At 38.3% G+C, this 21,588-nt stretch overlaps 2 protein-coding genes across 3 annotated transcripts in view; one reads left to right on the forward strand and one right to left on the reverse strand.

Moving 5' to 3' along the window:
• On the reverse strand, positions 1-15,372 carry rab22a (RAB22A, member RAS oncogene family). Its single transcript, XM_086293440.1, has 7 exons — positions 14,825-15,372; positions 13,165-13,244; positions 11,932-12,013; positions 8,407-8,478; positions 7,094-7,200; positions 6,485-6,594; positions 1-4,237 (listed from the first exon to the last, which is right to left on the reverse strand). The coding sequence occupies exons 1-7, from the start codon at positions 15,005-15,007 to the stop codon at positions 4,140-4,142; spliced, it is 732 nt and encodes a 243-aa protein (XP_086149566.1). The 5' UTR covers positions 15,008-15,372; the 3' UTR covers positions 1-4,139.
• ppp4r1l (protein phosphatase 4, regulatory subunit 1-like) overlaps positions 14,932-21,588 on the forward strand; it is an 18,033-nt gene continuing 11,376 nt past the window's right edge. Inside the window, exons 1-6 of one of the 2 annotated variants that reach the window (XM_086293435.1) lie at positions 14,932-15,439; positions 18,350-18,394; positions 18,664-18,793; positions 20,800-20,906; positions 21,013-21,155; positions 21,270-21,416. In XM_086293435.1, the coding sequence (XP_086149561.1) occupies positions 15,433-15,439; positions 18,350-18,394; positions 18,664-18,793; positions 20,800-20,906; positions 21,013-21,155; positions 21,270-21,416 (579 nt within the window). In that variant the 5' untranslated portion in view covers positions 14,932-15,432. Of the gene's footprint in view, positions 15,440-18,297; positions 18,395-18,663; positions 18,794-20,799; positions 20,907-21,012; positions 21,156-21,269; positions 21,417-21,588 lie in introns of those variants that run through there. The other variant, XM_086293434.1, reaches the window with a different exon arrangement.

The raw sequence follows: 21,588 nt of genomic DNA on the forward strand, positions 1-21,588 counted from the left end.
TACACTTATTTTTGGAAATCTTTTATTAGTAAACAAATGACAATTCCCTTTTCACGCATTTCGAATTACACTGCAAACAAGTGTTTTCAGGGATATGTTACAATCAGTATGAAATATAGCAAAAAGCTAAATATGGTAACTACACTGCTGATGATTTTACTACAAATGGTGTACAGGTATATTTTTTTCTTCACACATCCGGCTTCGAATAGAGTTATTGATTTGTGTGCAATTTGATGGTACATATGTACACTGTAAAAGATACATAACATAGCTTAAGCATATTCCCAGGGCCAGCCCAAGACTATCGATATTTTTCCAATGCAAAACTACAGGCACACAACTTCTATTCATGCCTCGTGTTTCCAAATGGGGGGAAATAATGTGCGGCATAATTAATAATCAAACCTTAAACATTCTAAGCAGTCATGTGATTAGCACTTAACTTAAATCAGAATTTTAAAAACAGAAGAGGTTAAGTATGCGTGTTGTGGTAACATGGCTTTGACATTATTTGGCAATAAGAATCAAACACACAGTCAAAACCTAAAGCAACATCAGGGGATATTAAGAAGTCTGAGGCTTTACAGAATTATTTCATCGAGTGACTTCACAGAGATAACACACTACAGGCAGAATGTTAGTAATATGAGCCAATACAAAAAAGTCAAAGTGCAGCTTTTAATGTAACAGCGTGATTTCCCTTTTGAATAAAAATCGGTAACACTGTGGTAAGTATTGGCTCGAGTTAATGTAGGTTTAATGTAGTGCTGGGTGAATTATCACAGATAGCAGAGCCAATTAAAAGTTTACATTTTCTCCTCTGGCTTTCAAGGTTTGACCCAGTCACACTGCCCCTCCGGTCGACTACAGATGGGTGACAAATTAAGTGAAAAATCTTAAAATCAATTATTCATTAACCCTAACACTAATCTTCATCAATAAAAGGTGTCCAATGCCTCCATTGGAGTTAAAGAGATCATGGAAAGTGGTGGGAACTTGCTTTGAAGCTGTCTTGGTGGTATGTGGTATGCCTTACTATGACTGTTTTTCTTTTAATTTGTCACCAGTCTGTATTTTTGAGCAAAACTGCAATTAAATCAACATAAAAGAAAAAGGAACAAAGACTGCATTTTTACACGAGGATCACTCTGGACTGATTTCCCTTGTTTTTAGGTCACATTTAGAGTGTGTCATAATTAATTCTATTGCACTCGACTCCCAACTCCTGAACATTATGCAGCACCACTCGCTACACAACTCATCAGTAACAGAAACATTTCAGATGATGCAAGGCAAATAGTTGTTTGCGTGGACAGAAAAACAAATTAAGCTCACATCTGTACCTTTTTTTTTTTTCAAATTTTGAAAAGAGGTTTGGGGAATAAAATGACTCAAGAGATTCAGATAAGGATAAAATTAGTCAGTATAGGCTCAAGACTTAGATTTCAGGCCAACCTTTTTATAGACTGAGCGAGATTCTGGCTATTTTTGGCCACTGAACCCCCCCCCCCCAAAAAAAATAAAAAATAAAAAATTACTACCCACAAGTTAAAATTTCAGCTTATCATCTCAAAATTTCAGACCTCTGAGAAAATAACTTGAAATTATGAGTCAAACTTTTGGGACAACACCCGAAAAATTCACTTATGGGGAAAAAAAAAAGTTTCAGTGGGATAACAAGTTTCATTAAAGACAATGAATCAAAAACTCTTCCTGCAGTTTCTTTAGTGGCTGCTTGAGGCCAAAAAGGAGTCAATGTCTACCTTCATCTTTGGCACAAGCATATCAACAGCCTCAAAAGTTCAACAAATATGTGTGGTCTATATACCTAACTTTCTCTTTCATAACAACTGGAAGGGTGAGTGTTTTTCTCTTATAATCATTCTGATTTGGTTAAAGTTAGGGGTTTGAAGCGTCCCAGATGTGCCGACACAAGCATAAATTGGAGCTCTCTACTATGTTTGCGGTATTGACGTCTTTTAGAATAACTTTTATTGGAATTATCAAACAGATAATAAGGCCCCTGCTGTGCTTAGTCTGGCTAAACCTTTTGTGAGTCAGTTTTAGTGATTAAAATTCAAGTATTTTATCAATGGAGCCAGTCAACCAAGTTAGCATTAACTTAGCACTCCACGATCTGCCAGAAAAAGTTGAGCATTTAAAATGGAGAAATCCAGAAATGAATGGATGATGTCATCTTTCATATACAGTCTATAACCCACATAAAGATTGCTGCAGGAATTATGGCATCTAAACCAATCACAATATGACCCCACAACCAACAGGATCCGAAGGACATACGTGGTATACAGTACCAGATCTCAGTTCAGCCGTGCATCGAGAGCCTGGGGTTTAGAAGAATAAGGCAGAAAAGCTGAAAGAAAAGGAAAATCAGAAAGGAGATTCTGGAACAAAGCACACAGTGTGTAATTCAGGACAAAATACAGGCCAAGGTTCATTAAGGGGTCAGCATGTCGACACAGCGCCATGTCTAATTCTCTACCCATAACCTTCTCCTAACGGGAGATTTAAGCTCTAAAATATGAGTTTCCTCTCGACGAGGTTTAGTTTCCAGCTCTTGCTGTTTTCATCAGAGGCCAAGTAGTAAAACAACATTGGATGTGTGAGCTGGGGCTGATTATGTGGTGAGAAAAAAAAAAGAAACCAAAAAAAGGAAAGATGAAAAATGTTTATGGGACAATTAAAGAATTTGGCAAGTCCTCACAAAAATCAACCTCCCTTGTTAAAGTGTTGTAAAGTAGCAGCAAAAGAGTAAAGACAGGCGTGTTTGCCAGTGAAACGTTACAATGGGATAAGAAAAAAAAAGGGGGACTGGCAGGATGCTCTGTACCTTGGGCATTATGAAGCACTTCATACACAGGATGCTGTAAAGACTTCTTCAGTGATTATAAAGGGAAATGGGGAACAGATGTGAGCAGCTGGAACTCTTATCATATAATAATCAAGAGTGAGTATTTTGTCCTGATTACAGCACCATCACAGGGAGGGTCTGATAATGAGGTTCCTCTAATCATAGACGGTGAAATTTGTTGTCATTCTTGGGAACAAGTGGCAGTGAAAACATCTTTCTAAGCCACAGAGAGAAAAAGATCAAAGCTGACAATAAAAGGAAAAGCTAAATTTCAGGGAAAAATGCTTATTTGTTTTCCGGCAGAGTGCTAGACAAACAACAGGAGTCTGTCCATCACGTATAAACCACTGGCAGTCAGCCGGTTAAAAACACCAAGCCTGACTCTCTCCTGGCTCCAGCCACATATTTACCATTTAGACATGACAGCAATATCAATTTTCCAAAAAGCTGAACTATTTCTCCAATGTAAAGGAAGAAGGCTCCCACACATCTTTCATTTCTGCTTCTTTTACTGTGTGATTGTGGTTTACATCAAAACATCCCACTGGTATTTTGCCTCGGTTAAAGCAGCAATCACACAATAAAATTTAAATTAAGCGTGCACAATCCTTCTTGGAGTGGACTGTGGCTGGAAACGACTGACGCTGCGATGAAAGGATCACAGGGAGAGCCAGGCTTTTTATTAGGATGACTAACATCATTTTTTTTCCTTCAAAATCTTATATAAAATATTAAATTCACACTTTTGGTTCTTTCAGAATGCTTGGAGAGAGATCTCCCAAAAGAAAGGCAATAACTTAAGTACTATGAAAATAAGTTTTCAAGATTTAACCACTTCATTTCATGTTTTTGGTTGAAAGATAGTAGATCTGTACAAATGTACAATTATAAACGACTGAATGCATCCATCAGTCTGTAGATGTACAGTTAAGCTGAGGAATTTAGAGTTATAATGCACCAGAGAGAGAAAATTGCATGTATGCATGTCACTGGCATCGCTGTTTGTTAATTCTCAGTAAACCTGAGAACTGATTTTCTCCGGCTAGGAGTTTTCAAACAAAACACAATGACCTGCTGTTTTTGACTGCCATGAAAATATATTTGCTACAACTCTCCGAGTGTCACTGACCCACTCGGGTGTCTGTGGTGCAGGCGTTTGAGGGTTTGCCGTGGCTTTAAGCTGAAGCAGGCCAGAAAAAAGAAAATGGGCAAAGCTTGTATCACAGGTCACGTTGGAGGGGAGGGAAGACAGTCACCAGCGTCATCAGCAGCACGTCCTGCGAGACTCTGAGGCCTGACGACCCAATTTGAAACCTCTTGCTGAAGAGCCTCCAGCTTCGTCTACAACAGGGATGCGCTTACCTTAGAGAAGACACACACATAAAGGTATCAGCCTACCTTTTTCTATTTCAGGTTGTTCACTTTTATCTTTTACTCTTAAACAATATTTTATTTATTTCAAATTTAAAGATTTGTTTAGTGCAACATCACACAGCATTTATAATAAAACTGTAGTTGTGTCCCAGGTTAATGCACTCATTCACTTCTTCACTAACACTTCCAGAGAAGTTCTACATAGAGGAATATACAGTGAACATTTTAGACACTGGTGATTTTCTATATAATGTTTAAGGGAACCTGTTGTGTTCATTTCCTGCTACTTGTTTTCTTTTTCTTGGACTATTAAGGTAGCTTTGCATGAATTAGTGTATAACAAATGTATTCAACTAGGGCTGTTCGATATAACGATATATATCGGATGACGATATAAAAACGTCTATCATTTCATTTTACGCTATCGTTTGTTTCGTGGTGTCGCAAAATAAACTCTTTACGGCAATATTTTTTCATCGTTTTGACGGTCACTGTAGTGGCTATATTAATTTCTTAAAGTTCTCTCTTTCTCTTATATTTTATATAACCACACTACAGATGGACAAGCGCTTGTTTTTATGCTTTGTGGTTAGCAACAATGACGGCAACAGCATCGCGTGTCTGCTTGTTTATGTTCCACATAAACCTTTCACAATAAAGCTCAAGATCCTGTTGAGACTTTTCAAAATAAACTGAATCACGTGAGAGAGCAGATTATTTACGCATGAGAATTAAAAAAGAGCCGCCAGGTGCTAAAAAATAAACCTTAGACTCAAACGTTAGAACAGGCTGTTCCCCGCAGCACGCAGTGTAATAAATACTCACAAAGAAAATGGCGGCCTTTACAACTTATGTCTAAAAATGTATAGTTTCATGCATCGGTTAAAACACTCGACTCGAAACACTTCCCGCAAGTCGAGCTGCCCGAGATTCACAGAATTTACAGAAAATGATACATTTGTGTGATTTATATCGTTATCGGACGATAGAATTCTTATATCGGGATATGAGATTTTGGTCATATCGCACAGCCCTATATTCAACTACCATCCAAAAATGAACAGTACTGGTAATTACCCAAAATTATATTTTATATTTCTGTAATGGTTAATTCACCATTTTGTGCAAATTCATTAATTGATATTTTTTTAATGCTACAGTTTAATTTTTGTTATCCATGACTGTTCAAATTTTCTGGTTAACAAAAATTCAGGAAAAATTGTAAAACACGTAAGTACTTTTGATTAGGCTGTCAAATTACAGTTATTTGCTTGCATTCCTAAACCCCAAAAATAGATTTTAATGGTTAAATCTTTAGTTTTAAATAGGTTTTAATAGGAGTAGCCTTAATAACGGTCTGGGTCCATCTTGTATGCAGTATGGAACTGAGACATATCTACAGCGTAGATATGTCTCAGTTTAGTGTTTAGTGAAGCTCAAGTTTGACTGCACTGCGAGATATGGTAGTATTCATTGTAGATGGTGACAGCAGTACAAAATACTGCATTGTGTATTATTACATCTGGGACTCCTGATATAAAACTTTAAGTAGAGTTTAGACTAAACATCGGTTTCTTTTAAAGCATCTTTCAAAAAGAAGCCGAAAGCTACTGCAGAGTAGTTGTGTTCATGTTGCATGTTACTAATTGGGTTTTTTCAAATAAATACTCCTTAATTTCTTTATGTTCTGAGATTTCTCACTTTATACTGACTAATCTTGACCGACCAGAGTTTCATTAAACATACCCCGAGTATCCAGTAGAGTTGTAAGCTTGTTAATTTAGCAAGTAGTATAACTGCTCATAAGAATTCTTCAGGCAAACTATAATCACTTTAATTTTGAGTGTACAGTGTATTTACAAAGTACTACCCATGGCTCTAAAGTATTCGTAGTAAGATTGTGGTGAAAACTATCAGAGAAATATGTACATTATATACAGTGTACGTTGTTTTTTTGTTCAGTGAAACTCTAGTTTGTGTGTTATTTTGGCAGAACTGGATCAACTGCTCCTCTCTCCACTTGTCTCCTCAATTTTTTTAAGTCTCAACGTGTTATGATTAAGTGGATTCTGCTTTACTTCCAACTCCCACACATAAAACAACAACTAAACATTACAAAATTATGTCTCTAATAGACAGTATTTTTTTTAAATGCTATTCATTGCTTGATTTATCATCGCAAGATCCTGTGGCTGTTCGGGCCCGCACGACCAAATATACAAGAAACACACTCACTTATCTCTACAAACACCTCGTTGATGTTAATGGCATTCTTGGCGCTGGTTTCTACAAAGATGGCATGGATGGAGTCAGCATAGTCCTTGGCATCCTTCTCTGGCACTTCCCTGGAGATGCGGGAGATGTGTCAGAAATATTATGTTGCAATTTGTACACAGTTTCTCAGATTTCATGCCTGACCTGATAACCATCAAATGTTTTTCTACAGACGTTATGGAGAAGATTTTGCAATTTCATGGATAAGTCTGAGCCAAAAAAACCCAACAACAACAACAACATAGGAAAGGATAAATACCATTAGAGCTTATTAAATCCACTAAAAATAACTAGAACTTTGAACCCAGTAATCTACATTTTAAATTCCTATAATGATAAAAGGTCAAGACAAATGAGACTTTAATACACATATGCCTATATTTACAGTACAGAACAGGCTTCATGGCATTTCTGAGGCAAACATTAAATATTATTCTGACAGAAAAGGTCACGATACATCCTCCGCACAATATTTTTCTACTCTACCAAACAAAATTCTCTACTGATGTTAAATGAGGGCTCATAATCACAGTGAATACGAGAAGTGTTCACAGCACAGCTGAGGTTTACCTGGCATCTGACAGGTCACATTTGTTCCCAGCGATTGCGACAACTATATTAGGAGGGCCATGTTGGCGGAGCTCTTTCACCCAGTTCTTCAGTGTTTGGAAGGAGTCCTGATGGCACAGGTTAGTAAGGTGTGATACTGAATAAAAGAATACTAAGACAAGCACACAGTATCTACTGTGGAAGTTTAAGGAACAGGCTGGAAGTCAAGAGAGTTAAATGAGATAATCAAAACCAGTTATGGTATAGTTATGGATAAATTACTTATTTATTTTCACTTGGGACGGCATGGTGGAGCAGTCACTGTCACCTCACAGGCAGACTGTCTGTGGCCCTTCTGCATGTACTCCCTATGCATACGTGGGTTCTCTGTGGGTACTCTGCCTTAAACAGTTATTCAGAATTGGCAGTAGGTGTGAAGGAGAGTGTAAATGGCTGTCTGTTACGCTATGTTAAGCCTATGATAGACTGGTGACCTCTCCGAGGTGTACCCTGCCTCTCCCCCAACTCCACCCTCTCACTGACCCTGAATCAAATAAGGGGTTAAGACAATGGATGGCTCGATGGATTAGTTTGGGTGGGTTTTTTTCATATTTTTGGTCTTATTGTATTTTATTTAATATGCCAATCTTTTTAATTTAAGCCACTTGTTATAGGTTTGTTGTGTTTAACTCAATTTTAGCTGTGGTAACAGGAATATCCCAAGTCTGGATAAATAAAGTACAACTTATCTTGCCTTAGCGTAAGGACTAGAAAGGGGGGGGGGGAGCCTGTCCATGCATCCATCCACCCACCCACCCATTTTCTGCTGCTTATTGGGGACGGTTACAGAGACGACAGTCTAAGCAGAGATGCCCAGACCTGGTTCTCCCTGGCCACCTCCTCTAGCTCTTCTGAGTGGCACGCCAAGGTGTTCCCAAGCCAGCCGGAAGATATAAACTCTTCTGCATGATCTGCTTCTCTGCTTCTTCTGCTTCTTATCAGATGCCTGAAGCTAAAGAGTCAACCTAGCTTTCTCAAAAGCTGAAAAACACCTGGATAGAATTTCTTCATCAATATGAAGCAAACAATTTATGACATGTTTACCAGTGAAATCTAGAGGTGGTGGTAGGAGGAGATTTTCTTTGGACAGTCCTGTTTCTAATCTTCACAGTAAGCTAACTGAAGCTAGATGATTCACGTGATGAGAGTCCTCTCAATACGTATGTCATTAATGGCAAAGACATTGTATTTGCTAAAATAGTAAACAATTCTTTCAATACACGTGAATTAAACACTCATGAGATGATTAGTATCTGAGGAAAAGTGAATATCACCTCTTTTGTGATGTCATATACAATGATTGCCGCTGCTGAACCTCTGTAGTACATGGGCGCCAGAGCACGAAACTATCGGGAGACAAAGAACAGCCAAGTAAAAAACAAGCCAACGATGACTAACATCCTATATCAGTCAAGAACGTCTGTCAAGAACCTTAATCGTCTATTAAACTTGATTTTATTGTGACATCAGAGAGTCTGACTTTAGCTTTGAAGCTATGTGAAATTAAACAAAAACAGCATAAAAACAAAAATTAAAATGACTCTATTCAATGAACAATCCCAACCCATCTCTGATGATCATTTACTCTCACTTCCTCCTAGTTTTTAAATTTTGGATATGAAAAGAGATCCAAATATACAATTTCAGTATAGCTGCACCACACAGACATTCAACAATGTTTTTCACAGGCTTAGGATAATCCATTATATAGGCACAGACCTATGACGGTTACATCGCCACGTCTTTCTTTAAACTCAATTATGCTAACTGTATCAAACTCAGCAGAGAGTATAAAAATAGGCAAAGGAGACAGAAGATGTACTATTTTACAAACTAAAGGCCTGGGATTCTGAGCCTATAATCCAAGAGGCTTTATTCAAAATGAGCACATGGCAAGTCTTTCCACCACTGCCTCACACATGTGAAAGCTATCAAGAGAAAGATGAGCAGAAAGTGTCAAAAGCTGTTAGAGTTTGGATATTTATGGAACACTATACATGTGATCTTAGCCCAATACGTCAGAAAGCTCCGCGTAATCAAAGCAGCATGTGCAAAAATTTCTAAATCCATAGCTGCCTGGGAGGCTGGGGGTTTGCCAGGATTTGGTATTTTGTTGGTAAAATACTTCTCTGTGCACAGTAAGGACTAACTTCGACAATGGGATCTGTCATAATATTTAAAAACACCTTCAACCACATGTGAAGGGAACAAATGAGGTTAAATGCAGCTGATACACCAGTCAAAAGAGAGCACTGAGATCTGCAAACAGGCGGCAGATTTTGTGAGTGATTTAGCTTCATTTCCACTAATCAAAGCAACTACATTTATGCTACAATTTTAAAGTACTTCCCAAGCTTCTCCTATATTAGAAATGACAGAGATCAAGCTTTTGCCTGCAGCTGCAGTTGATTCTGGGCTAGAAAAAAAGACTGTGCACTTTATTTTCTTTGACTTTTTTTGCCTAACAAACAGAAATTCCTAACTATGATTTAATGGTGTAGCTTCAGACCATAGTATTACCTTTATTCTTGAGTACAAGACCCCCATAGTGTATGTATTTTACTGTTTTGTTAATGTATACTTTACTGTACATAACTTAGAGCCCAAATGTTTATTGCTGAACTGCTATGCCTGCTGAAACACATACAGACTATAAATAATTATGTAAAACTGTTAAGAAATAGAGATAATTAGGGGTTTAAACATGTTTTGTTCTGCTTTTGAGCAAAAAAATGACACTTAAAAATATGAAAAATCACAAAGGGAGAATCTCTTCATGCCTTCTTGCAGTAAATTCTGCACTGAGGCTTTTGACAGGCCAATAAAACCATGTGTCATGTATTAACTAATGATATTTATTTTAAAAGAAACAGCTCATGTCTCAGAAAGACCTTCACTTGGAATGACCCTGCCTTCCCGCCAATTCTATTTTCCTTTACAATACGATGGAATAAACTATCCATCTTGGAGTGACATCGTTACCTCAGGAAAGCACACATTCCACATAATTATAGTTGTTACTGGCCCCGTCCACCAACAGGAATCCAGCCTGGGATATTTGGCAGAGGCACTGAGGAGAGTGCTGTCTGTTTCACTGGCCAGTGCTGTGCTGCACCACCGCCAGTCCTGTGTGGTCTATCTGTGTTTTAACCCAAAGAGCAATCATAGTGAGGCCAGACGATTGGCCACACAGCAGTGCAGAAAACAGCCCCAGTGATGCCCAGTGAGTACTGATTAATTGCAGAAACCACAAGCTGGGTGTGTAATGAAAGGCACCCTCCTATTCCGTTAGGACGCATGCTCCCTTTTGCTTGTTTTCTGTAAAAAGGAGCAGTCCTCCAGGGGGAGGCCTGGATGGGCTGTTGACAGCTGGGCTCAGATGTGCTCGTAAGGCCTCATCTGGTCTTGAGATATGGGTTTTGCTTGTGGAAATCACTGAGCTTTCCTTTCTGCCCTAGTCTCTCCTTTCACATGCATTGGCTGGCTTTGTGTTCCTCGTTCTCAACTCCACAGATTTCAATAGGCCAAAGCTCCACCGAGGTTAGAAAACAAGCCATGAAAAGCCTCCAAATACCACAACAGTCTTGTAGGGGAAAAAAAAAAAAACGCAGACACATGCGAAACCTACCAAAGGAATGTTGCTACTTTTTCAGTCGCAGATGTGAGCCACTTGGAAAACCGAGAGGCCACATGGGCATGAAAAAGTGAACAAAAATGAGAGGGAAAAAATAACCCAGAAGAAAATGAAATAAAATGTTGCACAGATGAAAGCAAAGGAGAAAAAAAGAGGACATGATGACGTAGAGTGGCACTGGCTCAAAGATAAGATACAGCAGCAGCGCATGCCAGTGAGCTCAGAAAGCTTGAGTTTTATCCTCTTGTCTGATTTTAAATTGGCTTCCTGAATGTCCCTGAAGTCCACAAAAAAACAGAGGAATAAAACACAAGCAGCATCTTATCTCACCTCTCCAGCGAATGCAGCACTAGGGGTACCACATTACAATAGAAAGTCTTACGCATGAGAAAAGGAGAAGGCCTTGAGCATAAAAAAGGAAGTGGCGTGAATATGTAATGCAGAGAAAGGTCGGCTATAGCGTGAGTCAAGCGAAAGCAGTTCCTTATGCTACATGTCGATTTCACCGGCTTAAATGAAAACGCCAAAATACAGCTTCTCTCCTATATCGCATATCATTTGCAAAGTGTGATTCGAGTTCTGACCGTTGCATGGGTGGCAAAATATTTCATAATGTATATTTACAAACACACAGCAGAGCAGATCAGATAAGAAGAGCTGCATCGGCATATAAACTGCTGACAAACAACACTTTGGAGAAGTGTGAAAACATAAAATAACAAAACAATGCCAGTGGTTCCCTTTTTTGTTTGTCTCTAAAAAACTAACACAATTACGAGGAGGAGAGAGGAGGAAGGGAGAGAGATCAAAAGCGACAAAAGGAAAAAATGTAACCTTTTTTATGTGACTTCACTCACTAAATTAAAATTTGGAAAAGGAACTCTTAGAACAAGAGTACTAAAATAAGTTGATTATAAGTGAACTGGAAGAATTCTACTTATAGTAAGGTAAATATTGCCCCCTATCAGAAGTTATGACTAACTGCAGTATTCAGTTTTCTTATGGTTGGTTTAAGGAATGATGTACGTGTGGGCAATTCTTTCACATGCTTTCAAAGAACACGGTGGGGATAAGTAGACCGTTCAATACTACAAACAGGTTGATGGTAATATAAAAACTATTCACTGAAGCTGTTACGATTAATACCTCAGCACATAATACTAACCCGCTCCTGTCCTGCCGTGTCCCAGATCAGGAATTTGTGCAGCTCATTTTGGTATTGCACTGTTTTGGTCATGAAGGATGCCCTGGTGAAGAGAAACATGACACGTTGCAGATTTGAAAAATAAACACTTGCAGATTTTTTTCCTGTTTACCATTAAACTGTATTCTAGCAATAAAAAGCTGATTTACATCACATCAATCTGAGCCAGCTCAGTACTGGATTCTTTAAGTCTGACAGCAAAACTAACATTTGGTCTCAATTACAAAACTGGAGATTTCAAGAACAAATTTCAATAACAACCCGTTTGCCAATAATCATCAGATATTTCAAAGTGCCAAAAATAAGTGTGTGGAGCAGCTGTTTGTATCTAGTATTTATTATTTCTTCTCCTGTTAAAAAGTATGCTGACAAAAAAGTTTAAAAAAATACTAAAAATTCCTGCCACCACATATCAAACTTGAGTTTTAAAGATGTTTATGTTACTTGAGCTCAAGCAAGAAAAATTTGATTTTATTTTGTACAATGTTATAACATAGAAAAACTCATTTATTTATCCTATGAAATGGTAAATGGCCTGTATTTATATAGCGCTTTACATAGTCCCTAAGGACCCCAAAGCACTTTACACGTTCAGTCACACACACATTCACACACTGGTGATGGCAGCTACATTGTAGCTACAGCTGCCCTGGGGCGCACTGACAGAGGCGAGGCCGCCGGACACTGGCGCCACCGGGCCCTCTGACCACCACCAGTAGGCAATGGGTGAAGTGTCTTGCCCAAGGACACAACGACCGAGACTGTCCAAACCGGGGCTCGAACCGGCAACCTTCCAATTACAAGACAAACTGCCAACTCTTGAGCCACGATCGCCCCCTATGAAAGGCTAAATGTCAAAACTGCACAGTTCAGTTGTAAAGCTGTTTTCTTAGTTCCTTGTTCGAAAATGTCAGAAAACAAATATTGTTCATAATACGTTCAAAAATTTGTTGGATGAAAAAGTCTTTGACACCAAAGTTACTTAGTTTAGCCACAGACAAAGAACACAAGAAAGTCCAGATATTTTGAAATCTGGAGCAAACGAGTTATTTAAGAAGTGATTTTCATGCCCATTTCTTTGCCAGTGGTTAACTGATAACTCTAATGGGCATCATAACGACCTGTAAAACTACAACAAATGAGGGAGATGGAAAAAATAAAACTTCTGTGGAAGTGGAAGGCAGCAAAACATACCCAATAGTTGGATTAATGTTTGGGTCAAAGCTGTCCTCCACAAATCTCCAAACAATACTTGACTTTCCAACTCCAGTATCCTGCACAGACAAAATAAAGATCATGCTTACTAAACATGGTACTTGAAGAATATGAGAACAATCTTTGGCAATATGCCTGGATATTAAAACATTTTTATGGGATCCTCTTCCTTCCTGCCACTGCTGGTATAAATCTGTAAATTACTTATGGAAGAGGGAAAAGGGTTTACATTGTTTACATTAGGAGAAAAAGAAGAGGACAAGTCTGACCTGAGCGTTATCACGAGATACGCCCACAGACAATGGTGGTTTATGCTGCTGCTGTAGCAGTCTAGACATGGATGTTTTGTTTGTGTGGTCCATCAGTTAACCATTTATTCAGTAACATATCTTGTTTTAACTAATTTAATTATCTTAAAGATGACCAAAATGATACATAATCAGGGTTGTCATAATTCCAGTCTGCTAGTTAATGAACTAGCTTATTGTCTCTATGCTATCTTAATCTTATTAGTAGATCTACAGAAAATGAATGGCTAATCATCCTGTTTTGTTGTGTCTTTATTTCCAATTAAAATATGCATTAAGTTAATGAGCCTCATTTGTAAATAAATACTGCAGGAATGACTAGTAATGCTGTCTAACATAGCTACAGATGTGTGTTGAAATGAAGGGACAAAAAAAATCAACACAAAATGTTTTGGTAAGCTGCCGAATAAACCAGCAGTGCAGCTTCACCGCACCATAGATTTGAGTCACGGAAACTCTACTAAAGGTGCCCAAGCCACTTTTATGTAAGCTGTTCAGTGATGGTGGTGGAAGGCCTGTCTGACAAGTCAGCACAAAATGTGATTTGAAAGATGACTGTCAGTGTCATAGCAGACATTGTTTTCATGCTGGTCATTCCATTCAGAGAGCCCTCATGGCCTATGAATGACGTTTCCTGTTAGAAATTACCGTCAGTGACAGGGTAGAGGTGACCACACCACGCAAAGGACGTCGCTAAATACAAACCAGCAAAGTCTTCCTGCTATCAAAATAGAGCCGCTGTAGGGGTTAATAGTGAGATTTTGCAGGTTATCACAACTTTAGAGTATGAATGTACGCATAGTTTCCTAGAGAGCAATGTGACAACGCCAAATGTCTTGTTTTTGTCCAAAAGAGATCAGAACTTAAAGATATTAAATTTACATTGACACTAATGATTGAGATTTACCTGATCTATTCTTAAAATAGCAGCAGGCTGACTATTTTCTAATTTGAGTAATAGTGACACTAATAGCTTGACTAATATTGTCAACGCTGATGTAATCCTGTAAGTGGATGACAGAGAAGAGAAGATGTGAGGATGTTCCTTCAGTAGTGGATAATACAATTTGAATGGGACGTTGATCAAGTGATTGATGCCTTGTGCAGCTACTGAGTGTAATTCAATGTAGATAAGCATGAGTGTCATCACTGGCGCAGATCTATTTATTTTGAGGTTGTATTGCCACTCACTATATCAGAAATTTTCATTACGGGCCATTAGAGAAGTATAGGTATGTGTTATGTGGAAGTAGAGCAGGACAGCTCCATTAATGCTCCAGTTAAAGTGTGCATATGTACAATCAGATTGAAAAATATCGATGCTTACTCACCCCCAAGAGGCAGACTTTTAACTCTCTCAGAGCCATATCGATCTCCTCTCTCACATCGAATTTGCGATGAAGATCATTGGCTGTTTTCTCCTCTGCTTGCCTTTTTTTTTTTAAATCTTGAATATTCTTCAGGTGGTCTTTGTTTACAAACAACTTTACATCATCGTGTTCTGAAGCTGGCATACGCACATCTTAGGTTGGGTAACAACTCTCGCTGTAAACGTTAAAACGTCCTGCAGGTCGTCGTATTTGCCATGTTGTGATTATTGTAAACAGCTACCTCCACCACATCGCCGAGTCTCCATCTTGAACTACGGCATGCGATCACGTGACTGCTTCGGCTTTTTTTTTCTTCCTTTCTCCTTTTTTTTCTTTTGGAGATACACAAAGCCCTCCCCACAGGCGCTATTTTAATCTCACTTATGTCGAGTTTTTGCCCGAGATGAGTAACGTTTTTCGATATAGTTGTTTAATACGTAATTAACCAGTGAAAAGCAGCATCAGGAAGTACTTTCAGGAAGTAGTTTGCCTCAGTGTTTGAGTGACAGCTGTGCGGCGGTGACAGCCCACACGGGACGGCAGCCCGCAGAGCCGAGCCGACGCTCAAGATGGCAGGTAATGGCACTTTTTAACCCGAGTTTTCTTTAATATTTTGGCGCTGTGCTGGCATTTGTAAAGTGTTTTCGGGCAGTTGAGGTTTTTAGTAGTTAAATAACGGCTTCTGCTCCACTTCCTGTGTAGTACTGCAGGACGAAGTGGGAGAGAAGTCAAGCGAAAGGGCTAGACAAGCCATGTTAGCAAACTTAGCAGCATCTAGCAGGCTAAGCTAACGAAAGCTCCTTACGGGGTATCGAAATGGGTGACTTTGGGACTACACTGAATCATATATTTGCTCATTGCATGTAGATTACTTTTTTAGTCTCTTCAGACCTCGATGGGAGAATACTATGACCCGTGTTTATTATCGATCTGTTATCATAGCAAACGCGAGCGAGTTGACCTAGCCAACGTTAGCTGAGTTGCTAAAGTCATGATCAGCCATAAGCTGACCAAATCCTGTTTTACATCACAACAAAGGCGCGATGTTGTTTTGTGCCAGCGTGGTTTTTTGGGGTGTTGTTATATATATTATGCCGTTGATTATTCTACTCATGAAACGCCTCGTTTAATGTGTGATTTCGAGGTAGGCACTGTATTATATTTAGAGCACATTCCCTTGCTTGCCCAGCTGTAAACACTGGCTTCTCCTCATGGGACTTATTTCTGGTCTCTTCCGTTGACTACAAACCCCCCATCTGCTATTGTCCTATATCGAGGGCTGGGTGGTATTGAAAATAAACAGTGAGAGAAGGTCTTCTTGTGCTAGATAACATGATTACTCACACATTTGTTTTTGAAAATGTGCTAATTTGTAAATAGGGGGAAAAGAACTTTAAATGCATTTAGCGTAGGGCTGTAAATATAATTTTAAGCCATTATTATTTTTATGGATTTGGTACTTACTACTATTAAACGAATAAATCCCAACCAAAATATAATTCTACTTTTATCAAAAAATAAATAAATCTGATAATTACCTGTTCATAGTATATATATATATATATATATATATATATATATATATATATATATATATATATATATATATATATATATATATATGTGTTAGATTCGAAGATATTTATATATGTTAAGGAACGAATATATAAATTAAACTGAATTGAATTGATCAGCTCAGGTCTTGCAGTTTGGAGAGGCATTGAGGCAAGACTCTAATGGTTTGGACATGCAGAGGAGGGGATGGTGAATATGCTAGATAAACGAAGTTAAAGATGGATCTGCGAGGCAGGGGGGGGAAGAAGACCACAGACAAGCTACATGGATGTAGTGAAGGAGGACATGTATGGTTGATGTGAAAGGAGGCTGGTTAGAGATAGTGTGAGATGAAGACAGATGGCGTGCTGTGGCGACCCATGATGAATATATATATTTTCATCATATTTTGAGATATATATCTCAAAAATACAGTTTTTACATTGCATTTTGCAAACTACTTTGCAGTTTATCATGACTACGTCTTTTGACTCTGCTGCATGTGATGCGGAAAGTGCTGAGCTGAGCCAACAGCGTAGCTGCTGTGCTGGAGAAACTGTTATGACAGCAATTCTGAATTATTGAGCCGTGTTTTTATATCGGCACATATCAGACAATACAAGTGCAGACCAGTATGACGCATATGAGACGGGTGACATGCCAATCTGGCCATATTCAAGATGTTTGGCATTATTCAATATGAGTTGCTTGAAATCTCTGATATTGAGCCAGTGGAAAAAAATAAAAACAAATAACTAAAATATCAGCTTGAATGGAGTGATAGGGTAAAGTTTAACCTGGAAATTGAATTTCCTATCAAGTAATTCTGCAATCATTAATCATGACCGTGTTATGTCTTTTTGCAAGATGAAAGAAAAACAAAAAGTGTATTAAGTGCTGTGGTTGGCTGCAATTGAATGCACAATGAGGGTTGGATTTATTGTATTAGGTACACCAAGCTAAAAAGAATGCAGTCCGATACAACCTTATACATTTTGTCATAATTAAGGATTTAATGTTCAGTTTAAGACGATCAAACTGTCTGTGCAGTTTGGAGGATGAAGGCCTTCATGTTATGCTATATGCATTGTAATAGATGATTGTTAAATCCATTTTCATCAGGGAGGATTGTCAGAAAAATAAATGCATTAGCATTTAATAGAGTGCAGTTTAAATAGCACCAAACTGACAATTGAATGATCTCACATCATGATAATAACCTGCATTGTTCATCTGTGCTTTTATGGATGTGCACTTGACCATTGCAGCTTATTAACTAAAGAAAACTGTGCAATGAAGCAAAAAATGAAATTATAAATTATTCTTGATCAAGAAAATTGGGGGTGGATATCAGTCAGTTTGTTTCTTTAATTGATTCTGTTCAATTTAATGTGTTAGGAGATCAAAGTAGGCCTAGACAGGTTTTCACTGTTAAACCAGCTTTTTTTATTATCACCTCTGTATCTGCTTGACCATGGTGTAGAATAAAGTTTTTTTTTTTTTTTTTTTTTTTTTTTTTTTTTTTTTTTAAAGGCTTGCACAAGATTAAAATGTGTGAAAGCCCCAATTGCCAGTTTGTGGTCATTGTTTTTTGCCAACACTGATGAATGGATGCTATTCTGATGAATTGCACAGTTTGTTACCTGTTTTTAACTGGAGTCTGATCTCAGCTCCCTTCGCTAATCACTGTGATAAGCATTGATTGGATTTGCTTCTCCTCCAGGCCATAGCAGTGACAATATCACTTGAATGCATCAAGTTTCGCTTTCACCAAGTGATGACATTAGGGAGACTACTGTGATTTATTGCTAGGAGACTTTGCCCCCTCTTAGTAATTGACTTACTCTAAATGTGCCATTCAGACCAGGGTGTCAATAAGAGATGGTTCTTCCGCCATGGATCCCTACCTCACTAACTGCCTTGTTATTGCAGGTCTATCTTTATACTTTGAAGATGGCCATGATGATCTGGATGATTGTAAGTATGCCAATAACACTGCACTAAAAATAGCGTACTATTGTAGAATTATTTAATTTCATATAACAGGAGCTTTGTTCAACAGGGTCCTAGATGGAAATACTTTAAAAAAGATCTATATATTTAAAGCTAGTTGACTCAGTACCTTTAGCCTGGCACTCTCACTACTGTTTTACCCATTGGCCATCATTTAGGCCCTTAGTATTTGAAGTCGTTTGAATAGTCATCCAATATGTATATCTAAAATCATCTTTATTTTGTTCCCACAGTTGGATTTGATGACTATGGTACAGAGTGCGACGGTATCCGCATCACAGCCTTCCTGGATGCAGGACAAGATAACCTTACTCCTCTCGGGAGGCTAGAGAAATATGCTTTCAGCGAGAATGTCTTCAACAGGTAAGCAGAGGCCCGTGGTCAAGCTGGTCATGCATTAGTCTGCAAAAGCAAAGAACATTTGTGGATAGGTTGACACACCATATTCTGCAATGTAAACACTGAGCAATAAATATTTTATGACTGAAAACTGACCTGCTGGCTTTGACCACAACTCAGATCTCACTTTACGACAATATTCTACAGCTACTAGAGCTGTCTTTGGTATTTGAAGCTCACTGAAATTATTTTAAACCAGTGGCTGCTATAAGGAACTTTGGAAGTAATTGTATGTATACTAAAATGCTTCAGTTTAGCTACTGTTTCCAAAATGTCTGTCCAAAGCTATCTTCACAGTAATGTATGTTTTCTCTTCTGAGCTGTCCGTCCATCCACAAGAAGCCCATGTAAATTTTCTCACTTAAAGCTTGTGTGTGGTAGTTGTATCAAAATTACAAAAGTATCTTATTTCCCGTATTTGATATACAGTAAAATTTATTTTGTTTTTTCCTAACTTAAAGAAGGATGAATTGACTTTGTTGGGTTTTGATGGCTAATGTGAACAGGTGCGTGGTCATCCAAACTTAGCAGCAAAACTGTAGACATGTCGGCATGATAAGTAGGGGTGGGGGGAAAAATTGATACTGTGTAGTATCGTGATATTTTGTTTGCTAATAATGTATCGATACAGGGACAGCAGAAATCGATATTTTGTTACAAAAAAAGTTTTTGTGGACTGGAACATGCTCTGACTTCAGAGCATGTTGATCAGCTCCTTTTTCTGAGCAAGAATCCTGACATTCCCTCACTGTCCAAATGTGTTTAACTTGTTTTTTGGCAGCAATAAACATGACAGTTTACTTATTTTAATTTAAGACATGTTTTATTTTAATTAAGTTTAAAACTTTTTTATGTAATGTAAAATTATATTTTGTTTTAGTTTACTTTCAAATTCTTCTGTTGCTGAAGGGGCTGCATAGTTTTCATAAATTGCATAGTTCAGAATAGCTATAATTGTACCAGATGGTTGCATTCAGTTAAGTTGGACTAGACTGTAATACAAACCGTTCAGTTTGTCAACAATAAAACTGACTGAAATGAGAGAAAGACTGAGTGCGAGGCTTTGATATTAGATAAAATGAATATTGATAAAGTTTACCTTTATGTACAGAATCTGAATATCGCAAAATATTTAAAAAAATTGCAACAATATCGTATCGTGCGTTAAGTATTGTGATAATATCGTATCGTGGGATGTATGGTGATCCCCACCTCTAATGATAAGAATGTGTGCCAGTAGCATTACAACAAATTTTGAAGGTCTTATCATCAAGGAAACGTGTGCAAATCAATGGAGGGGAGCGAGGAAACATCTGTTAAAAGTCACTTCTTGTATAAAAATCTTTAAGGAAATGTAGCCAGATATTGAGACAAACTTTTCATCAACTTTCCTCAGTTGGGAAATAGTTGCTTAAAAGACTTGTGGCAACATAAGGTTGCACTGAGATAGCCTTTTGTTTTCTGGCCTTCATTCAGAAGTCATCTCTAAGCCTTTTGTTATGGTTTTTTTTTTTTTTTTTTTTTAAACCCGTACTGTGAAGGAAGACCTAAAGACTTAACATAGAGCCCTGTGTGGAGGCTGGCTGTCTGGCTTTAGAGTGATTATTGTAATCCCTCTCTGTTATATGTTTAAAGGATATTTAGTTTAAGGTCTGTTTTTCTGTTATCAGTGTATAAAGGGGAGGTATTTAGTCTGACACAGGTCAGGTGGGTAAAAAAACAAAGCAGAATAATCAGAGGTGTCTCCAACCTCAAAAGCTGCTCGTGTCTCTACACGAACGCCTTACATTCCAGTCTTTATGCTTTTCATGCTCAGCTTTGCAGGGTTAAAGCTCTGCTGTCATTTCCTAATGCACGTGTGTGTAATGCACTTGACAGCTCTGTCAGTGCGGTGTGTCACGCTGTGTGCTTTTGAAACTTGTAGGTATTGGCAGGCAGTCCACTAACTTGAAGCTCCCATTGCTTTCTAGGCAAATCGTGGCTCGTGGCCTGCTTGATGTGCTTCGAGAGTTCAGTGACAATGAAAATGACTTTATTAGTGTCATGGAGACCGTTGCGAGAATGTCGGAAGATGGAGGTAGCTGTATTTTCGTTTTCACAGTATGTAGCTGTGGTTGCAGTTTATTCTATTTTATTTTTTTAATGTGGTGCATTAATGAAATATTGCAATTTGTGTAACTAAGAGCCCACAGTCCGAGCTGAGCTGATGGAGCAGATTCCTAACATCGCCATGTTTTTGCATGAGAGTCGGCCCAACTTCCCTGCTGCTTTCTCGAGATACTTGGTACCAATTGTTGTCCGGTATCTCACTGATCCGAATAACCAGGTAAGTCTGTAGACCTAAAGAAAACAAAAATAAGGTAATTGCAGAAATTCATATGAATTGGTATTGTTCGTTTGCCTTGTTTTGTTTTTAACCTCTGACCCTTGTATTTTTAAGGTGCGGAAGACGAGTCAGGCAGCACTGCTCGTCCTGCTGGAGCAGGGCCTCATCTCTAAAGCTGACATGGAGACCAAAGTTTGTCCAGTTCTACTCGACCTCACAGAACCGAGCAGTGACGATGACTACAAAATTGAGGCAGTGGCTGTAAGACAACACTGTATTTTAACGAAAAATGTTTAAAGAAATGTTGTAGTGGTTCTCAAACTGCGGGGATCACCAGGAGAAAAGCGGGGAGTTAAACTACGTAAACTTTTATGTAAAATAACCTCTGTTTAACTCAAATTCAAGTTGAACCGTGTTTTGTGTGGTTATAATC

Source organism: Aulonocara sp. 'chitande type north' Nkhata Bay, linkage group LG5 (genome assembly GCF_057382095.1).
Source record: "Aulonocara sp. 'chitande type north' Nkhata Bay isolate Kocher_YH1m ecotype deep benthic linkage group LG5, A_spYH_male_GT1.1, whole genome shotgun sequence".
NCBI classification, from domain to species: Eukaryota; Metazoa; Chordata; class Actinopteri; order Cichliformes; family Cichlidae; genus Aulonocara; species Aulonocara sp. 'chitande type north' Nkhata Bay.

Coding starts and splice junctions, on each gene's coding strand:
- rab22a (XM_086293440.1), bottom strand. CDS start 15,007: ATGCCAGCTTCAGAACACGATGATGTAAAGTTGTTTGTAAACAAAGAC. Junction 13,245..14,824: donor TAAAAGTCTGCCTCTTGGGG/GTGAGTAAGCAT, acceptor TTGTCTGTGCAG/GATACTGGAGTTGGAAAGTC. Junction 4,238..6,484: donor CGAGGTGTTTGTAGAGATAA/GTGAGTGTGTTT, acceptor GTCTTCTCTAAG/GTAAGCGCATCCCTGTTGTA.